An 8,507-nucleotide genomic window follows, 5' to 3' on the forward strand; every position below is an offset into this window, starting at 1 on the left:
TTTTTTTTTTTTAAATCAAGCATTTCAGGAGGTTTCTATTCGAGAAGAACTGCGCAAAAGCTTCGTGAACTACATTAATCACAGCACCGCGCAGGAACCCGGACAACAGGTAGGTCAGTGTTATTTCATTTGTTCAGTAAACTATTTATAAGCATCTGCGCTGCATTTCTTAAAAAGCTATAAACACTCCGACAGTAATGCTTCCTGAGGGCTTGAGCATCATGGTTCACTACTTCTCACTTGACGATGAATATTAATATTTAAAAAAAAAAAGATCTCAAGCGATATGACTGGCTGCACGCTTTCATCCTCGAAAGCTGATTGGCTAGGTACAAACCACGCTGCGTGATAACTGATCCAGCTCCTGTGCTCAGAGAAAACAGCAGAGAGATGTTTCCCCCCTTATTTATTACTCCGGTCAAGAAAAAAGGCAAAAACGTGGCCGCGAAGGAAAGTCCATTTGAGTAGTGTCGCATATTGATCTCAGGCTGAACTCATTTTTCCACCACCACATAAAGCCTGGACACTCTTTTCTCATTATCGTCTCTTTGGAGCTGTACGTGTGTGGGAAAATGCTCCATTGTTTTATGTTGGCCCTTGGGCCCAGAACACCCAGGGGCCGACGGGCACCCAGCTTCGGCCTCCTCAGGGTAAACTGTAGTGACAGAGCACGCAGGGCCCCCTCATTAGCTCTGTGTTCATTAGAAGCAAAAAAGCTGATTTAATCCTCTCTGTCCTCCTCAATCTGGCACCACAGTCACGGTTTTAACTCCATTTTCATTCTCTTATGAAGAGTTTAACCAGCTTTTTTTTTTTTTTTAACTAATAGAAGATTTAATAGCAAAAAGAGCTGTCAGCGGGTGCTACTGACAAGTTGGAAAAGCAGCTTTACCTTATTTGAAGACAGACTTTTATTGTAATATTCTAAAAAGAAAATGTTTTTATATCATACAGTTTTCTTTTGCATGTGTGGATGTACTGATACAGCCATACTACAAGATCATACTAGGTTTTGTCTTAATAGTTAATTTAAAACTATTAATAAGTTATAAAAAAAACCCAAAAAGCACAGCTACAGGCTACAAGCTGCAAGCTACAAGAAAAGGATGTAACGTGACACTCTTTGTTCCCTCCCTTTAGGTGTTTTCTTAAGTTGTAAAGATGTTAAAACTGAGTGATCAAGCCCAATATAAGATAAGTGCAGGAGAAAAGTTAACTGTTTTCCTGCAGGTTGTTAAATAAGGCAAATGTAAATACAACCTGACATTCACATAAAGCTATCACTGTCAGTGGAAGCAATTAGTTTGATTAAAACGCCCAATTAGTGACAATATTATAGTAAGAAATGGGCTCCAGAACACCAGACAGACTCCACTTGGCTTACGTTTCCTTACTCCATTGCAGTACAAAAAAATCAAAATTATAACGGATGCGCTCCCTTGTGTAAACACACTTGATTCCTGTTGGAAGGTGACAAACATGAACACCGTTGAGCTGAAATGACGAAATAAAGCAAATACACTTTATTTATAAATCTTGAGTTATAATTTAATACGGTACCAATATGTTAACCAATATGCTTTCACAGTACATCAGAGTGGTTGTCAAAAAGAAGTAAACACAAATACACTCACACACACACACACCCACACACACACACACACATGCACATACACTCTAAATTCAGCAATACCCTGCAGTGGTCTGTTGTGCCATTAAGTGGCCTGGGCTCATTAAAGCATGAGTTATACTGAAATAAATTTGTTTCTTGGCCTGGGAAATTAAGAGATTGTAGTTATTATAGACCCAGTGCTCTTAAAAATCTCTGAGGAAGTCAGTGTAAAAGTCCAGGAAACATAAATTCATTAGAAGTATTTGGTAATGCATTTGTCCTTAATCTCGTAGTGTCATTCGTGTTCTTCTTACCTGTCACAGGGGAACATGATTTGGACTTTAACCCCTCTAAATATAAAAAACATTGGATTAAGCTATCCAACAGTCAGCTCACCGCCATGATTAGCCTCTCAGTTCAGATGAGAAAAAAACAGAAAAGTTGAAGTGTGACAAAAATCCGGGAGAGATAAATTGCTTTGAAATAGGATTTTAAAGAGTTTAACTGGAACATTATGGCAAAAGGGAAATAATCGTATTAGCCAAGAAGTATAACGAAGAAATGACTAACGCTTGGCACAACCGAACACTGAGCATGAGAAGTGCAGTTCTGAAATGTTTTTGCTGTTCTCATTCTTTGCATGTCAATAAGAAAACCAGAATAAGAAAACAAAGTAACTAAAACAAAGCATCAATCTCACCTTTCTGTCTCTATGCAACCGAGCAAAAAGGTTGAAGTCAGAAGAAGTCGGGTTTCAAACAATCATATTAAATCTTTCTGAAATGTTCCTTTAGTCCAAAGTGCTATGTCTGGAAGGTATGAAAACAACAACAACAACAACAACAAAAAACAGATCAACACAAGACGATCCCTGCAGTTTTCTCACTAGCTGGGGTAAAAATATGTAAAACATAAAAAAAAAAGAAAAAGGGAAAAAAAAGAAAACAAAAAGGATCCAAAACATAATTTACAAGCACGATAAATATACACACAGGTCCAATAAATATTGTTTGTTATCCCAAAAACCATAGACTGTGAGAGGTCACCACACTGCAAAAAGATGTCCATCTTAACCAGTCATTTCGTTTACTGACATTAGTTCCCTTTAAACAAGTGAAAATTTCTGCCAGTGCGGTCAGATCATTTAGTCATTGGTAGATTTCCTGTATTTTATGGACCCCTCTAAAAGTGGCATAATGGAAAATAAGGCAGCTAATACCTCCGGTATGATGAAAAAAGCAAATTAAATTACATTTTTACCCTTAAGATACTTTAGAGAATTTAATTCCACTGGCAGTTTTTTCTCTTGTTTAAATCAACAGAGATTTTACTATTTGAAATGACTTGATTTGAAAAGTGGGACCCTTCCTGACCTTAGTAGCACCACAGCAGCTTTTATTCTCTATTGAATAGCCATGTAAGGCCAGTTGAAGCTGCTACCAGAAAGCAGCATGTCCCTTATCAGAGTTTCTATGGGTGTTTTCCCCACCAGACGGACGAAGAAAAGCTGCTCTATGACAGAAGAAGAGACGCTGCGGAGGGAAGGCAAGCGAAGCAGCAGCTTCCCAAACCTGTTAGGCTGGTTGGGATACTGGCTCCTCACATACTCTTCTAAAGCACACTGCGATTTCTCCTGGAGACCCTCCACATGGGCCACATCTGATAGACCACAAGCATCTACAGAGAGAATGTAACACAGAAACAAATAGGCAGAAGAGAAGAGGTCAGGACCAGTGGTTCAACTGGGCATCTGAAAAATACTTCAGTTTCACGTTTATTCAGTGTTAATACAAAATCACCAAAACTCGCGATGGTACAGTCTGAATGTGGAGTTAGATGAAAAGTTACAGTGATCGAAAGTCAAAAAAGCACCAGAAAAAACAAAAATCTGTAGGTATTACTATTTACAGATATTATTTAAATCCCTGGGTAAGACATTAAAGAAGAGGTCAGGGCAGCAGAATGCCAAATATTAGTGGATGCATTTAAATATTTTATTACTTTGTAAACAGATTTGAGTGAACCTCACTAAGATGGTATCAGAACCATCAACCATAAACACAGAACACCCAATAAACTAGTTAGTCAGACATGGTTGGGTAAATGTAGAGGTTTAAAAATGTAAAACTGGATACTGTAAGAGCGCAGTGGCAGGTTGAAAATAAAACATATAGGCAAATAGTTGAGGTTTGTCAATCTGATGCCATCTGGGATCAACAATGGTGCCACTGCTCTCATCCAATCAAAAAAAAAGAATACTCAGGGCCCAGACAAAAGGAAGGAAGCATGGCAAGAGCATTGATTGCTCTGAGTCATTTGCATTTCAACGCACACCAGACTCTTCTGTCTGTACTGTAAAACTGCAGGCCGGCTGGAAACAGGGGTTAAAGCAGGACTGTCCCAGTTTAAAAGGCACGTGCTCACATGTGCTCACATATGCTCACATATGCTCACGGGGACTAAAATAGACCAATAGGAAACCTTCTTTGTTTATTTTTTTACTCTGCTGCTACTTGTCCTTTTGAACCCACTCACAATCTAACAACCAAACATCCCTCTGTCATCTAAAAGGCTGTGAAGAAACTGGCATACATTTTGCATTGCAAAGTCAACTAATAGTTCCCACTGCTTTAAGAACAGTACAAAAAAAGCTTCTTTATGAAGATATTTTCAAATTTAAAGATGTAAAGAATAAAATGTATTATGCAGTTACATTTACATGCTATGATCGTTTTTAAAACAGTGGCAAGATTTAAATATAAAAATTTTCTTTTTAAAATAAAAAAAAAACCCTCTAAATTTTAAGCCTGAAAACAAGTTTTTTTCACTTGAAATTAATATATATATATATATGTATGTATGTAATAAATCACTCTGCTGAGGCACCTTTTATGTGAAGCAGCAGTGGAATATAGATGCTGTCAAATGTTTAACTCAAACCCATTTGCATAACCTATTCAGGCAGAGTATTTCATATTTTAAGGGCTGTAAGGATTTGATGCCGTTTTAAGACCATCAAACTCACTCACTCACACTTCCTCTTCAGTATTATTTTAATGCAGATAAACTGTTGCTTCAAGATCTGACAACTGTATGAGGTCACTTAAGTTCACTATGAATTCTATCAGAGGTAAAGCAGCTGGCTCAGGTTTAAAGGGAGTACTTTTCTAGAGCAAATCCAACATATATGATTTGTATTCCTTTTTTAATGACCGTTTATAACGATATCAGAGGATCATCAGACTTATGATCATACTAAAATCTGCAAAAGAATTATTTTATATAGATTTTGCTTTTAAGGTGTTTCAGAGTTTTAATACAAATTATTGATTTTTCTTTTTAGCCCCCCTCCCCAACCCCGAACGCACAGTTACCGAGTGTTATGCAAACTATTATGCCACGAGCAATAAAAAAAAATCTGTAAAATTATTTTTATAAGATTTTCTGTCGTTTTTTTGGAAATATTTATTCCTACGTTTTTCGGGATTTTTAAGTAACGTTCTCGTCCGCTCGCATTAATTTTGTTTTCGCTACATTTGGAAAATAATTTATTTAATTAAATTAGGATTTTAATTTTGATAGCGGTTGTTTTCTTCGTGATGGTGGCGGCACAATTCTCCTTAGATTTTAAGCTTGCGTGATTTCGCTAAAATGTCAGCCACAGCGTGTGTGGGGGTGAAAAGGTAAAGTTTACCTGTGGTGAACAGCACGATGGCCTTAATGCAGCTGTACTCCGCCGAATCCACGTGCAGCACCTTCAGCTTCTCCACCTGCTCCTGGAAGACCCGGATGTGGTCCATGAAGGCCACCACCCGGTCAGCAGACATTGGGGATGCGTGGAGACCAGCAGCGGCCAGTAGCGGGGCGGCGTGGACGGGCATGGAGCACTGGGCGGCGTTCAGGACGAACAGTTCGCTCCAGGTGAGGCGAAGAAGGGCCACCTGGTCCGGCACCTGCAGGTCCGGGAAAAAAGGGATGTTGCGGGCCCACTCCACAGCGCTGAAGAGCATCCGAGCCGCCAGCTCGCAGATGTTCTCAATGCCCAGGATGTTGTTGTTCTGCAGGCACTGAGAGCCAAACCTGGAGGTCGGGTAGGGTTCGGCCCGCAGCAGCAGAGAGATGTACCCCGACAGATAGGAGTGACACTGCAGAGGATCCCCGTTTGTCAGAGCAAACTGGCCGTGATATGACTGGGTTGGTATTCTGCCTCTCTGGACAGCTGTAAGAAAGAAACGGCAGAAATGCCACATCACGCTAGAAGGCGATTAAAACAACGAAGATGACATTTAAAGAACCCTAAAACTAGACATCACGCACGGGACGTCATTTACAACAGCATATGTGAAATAAAACCTCGCGCTTATTTTAGTCAGATTAGGCTGGGATTCCTTTCTAATGTCAGTAGTGAGCTAGCTTATGGTTGGCTGGCTCTTCAGAAGTGGACATGGATAAGTGTTGTGGACAGCTCCTGGAAAGAAATGTCACATTCAGCTCGGTGTTGGGAGATCTAGAGCACAACCTGCAGATAATGGCGTGTAAGATCTTTTTTCCTTTCCCCCCCTCTTTTCTTTTTCTCAGCGTGTTTCTGGGTATTCAGTAGCGTTGCAATTTTTTTTGTTTCAAATGTACAATTGCTCCAGTTCACAGCCCAGATTCCGTTTTCAGTTAATGCTCTCTAATATCATCAAGTGAGTAGGCTTATTGTAACTTAATTATTTATTTTTTGGCTGTGAAATCTCTAATAGCCTAAACTTTAATAAACTTTCACATTTAGACAACAAAGCAGACTCTTAGTAGACTAGTGTAGGCTGCGGTCTGGGCCTAGTGCTGTATATGAAAAGCATGCATAATGAATAAGAGCAGACACACATGGTCCGCACGAGCACATCATTTAAAAATGTATTTTACATTTTTATGGCTACAATTTAAACGAAAAAAAAGGCACTGAAACTAAAGTTAAATATATCTACTGCCGAATGTGAACTCCTGACATTTAAAGCTTCTGCAGACTCACACTCACCGGGGATGATGGACATAAAGCGGAAGGGGAGCAACAATAGTGCACCTAACATGCTACAGGATGCTAGCGGGAACATCTGCAATAATGTGTAATATTACACACTGAGGTCTACACAATATAAAGCTATAGTACCCGAGACAAAATAAATAATTATACACCGCGTATTTAAAAAAAAAATATAGACATTATTAAATGAATAAAATATCCCTAGTGTCAAACAAAGGCAACATGTGGCGATGGTAAGGCTCCTGGGTCCACAAAGAAATATGTAAACATAAGCTAGGCTACACATATGTAGCATCCACACAACTAGATATGGGGCAGATATGCGTTCAAACATAAAAGAGTGCTGCATGTGAAAGTGTTATGGATGTGATAGTACCAGTAATAACAGTTTGATGCCAGCGCGTACCTTCTCTCCTCATGCCGACTTTGAGGCATTTCTTGAGGCGACAGTACTGGCACTGGTTGCGGTGGTGCTGGTCTATGGGACAGTTCCTGTTGGCCCTGCAGGTGTAGGTCAGGTTTCTCCTGACGCTGCGTTTAAAGAAGCTCTTACATCCTTCGCATGTGAACTGTCCATAGTGCTTCCCGCTGGATTTATCCCCGCACACGATGCACTCGATCTGCTGGCTCTGCTGTTTGTCCATGGACAAGGAGGAGGAGGAGGAGGAAGAGGAGGTGCTGTTGTTATTGTTGGTGGTGGTCGCGACGGTGTTGCCGGACGGATTGGACGGCGGTGCTCCCTGAGGTGCAGCTGCTGTTTGGGGTATTTCCAGAGAAGGCGCCGGGTTCATGTGTCCCGTCAGCTCTCCGGGCAGAGACAGAGGTGCAACCTGGGACACCGGGGAGGAAAGAGTCCCCTGAGAGTCCCCGACCGCCTCGGTGTTTCTCCACGCTACCATCGCCATTTCGACTTTCTCCAAAACTTTTTTTTGCGCCCAACTTCGTTTTTACGCGATAATTAACTCACACTTACTGTCGGCATCAATAGCTAATACACAGTCATGGGAAACTGTGGCATTGTTTGACGAAACGAAATACAATTTCAAATAAAATAAATAAAAGAGAGCTCATAGGATAACGGCAGAAAATTAAAACGAGTTCACAAGTGAAGATTGAGCAGTCACCCAGAAGCAGCTGCTGGCACGGACAAAATCCAAAAAGACAGCTTCATTCAAACCGTCATAGTGCGCTATAGCATCCACAGAGGGGGGGAAATAAAGACGGAGCCATCCACACAGGGAGGAAACGTTATCCCCAAAATATACAATCTGATCCTTTCTGTTCTGTGTGTCCAGCTTTAAACAGAATGCCGTGCGAGCAGATCCTTCATTAGGGATGGAGTCACGCGACCAGGCTTTCCAGACGCTCCCTGCTCTCCCGATCAGTAAGAAGTTACATTAAAAAGACATCAGGGAGAGAGAGAGAGAGAGAGAGAGAGAGAGAGTCAAAGAGGGGGAGTGATGGATGTTGATTTTGACGATGCTTTGCTCCGGGACGGAGGAGGAGAGTGATGCGCCCGCACGTCACCGGCTGTGAATCGGTGACGCGGATTTGGGGCGGAGTTAACGCGTGGAGAAGCTGGTCTCGGAGCAGCAGTGCGGGGGTTCAGCTGACTTTAAAGAGGGTAAGAGTTCACATCCTCCCTGTTATGTTTTCTGCTTTCCCCCCTGTCCAATCTCTCTCTCTCTCTCTCTCTCTCTCTCTCTCTCTCTCTCTCTCTCTCTCTCTCTCATGTGTGCGCACACGAACGGGTTTTTTTCTGTTTGTTTTTTGCACTATGACTACTTACTTGCCGTGAATCTGTCAAACCACAGTTTGCATCATATCACCCATAATGTATATTATGAGTACTCATGTTATACTGGTACA

General features: G+C 41.1%; 1 protein-coding gene and 1 long non-coding RNA gene across 2 annotated transcripts in view; one reads left to right on the forward strand and one right to left on the reverse strand.

The window, feature by feature from the left end:
- Positions 1–1,541: 1,541 nt before the first annotated feature.
- On the reverse strand, positions 1,542–8,073 carry LOC102204840 (COUP transcription factor 2-like). Its single transcript, XM_005727537.2, has 3 exons — positions 7,045–8,073; positions 5,307–5,831; positions 1,542–3,289 (listed from the first exon to the last, which is right to left on the reverse strand). Exons 1-3 carry the CDS (start codon positions 7,541–7,543, stop codon positions 3,015–3,017), a joined length of 1,299 nt encoding a protein of 432 aa, XP_005727594.1. The 5' UTR covers positions 7,544–8,073; the 3' UTR covers positions 1,542–3,014.
- A 128-nt stretch (positions 8,074–8,201) lies between these two features.
- The window catches only part of LOC102205128 (uncharacterized), a 4,909-nt gene continuing 4,603 nt past the window's right edge, over positions 8,202–8,507 (forward strand). Inside the window, exon 1 of the long non-coding RNA XR_311582.1 lies at positions 8,202–8,262. This is a non-coding gene — a long non-coding RNA (uncharacterized LOC102205128). The remainder of the gene's footprint in view (positions 8,263–8,507) is intronic.

The sequence above is a fragment of the Pundamilia nyererei genome, unplaced genomic scaffold, assembly GCF_000239375.1.
Source record: "Pundamilia nyererei isolate P.nyererei 1_Seehausen unplaced genomic scaffold, PunNye1.0 scaffold00025, whole genome shotgun sequence".
Taxonomy (NCBI): domain Eukaryota; kingdom Metazoa; phylum Chordata; class Actinopteri; order Cichliformes; family Cichlidae; genus Pundamilia; species Pundamilia nyererei.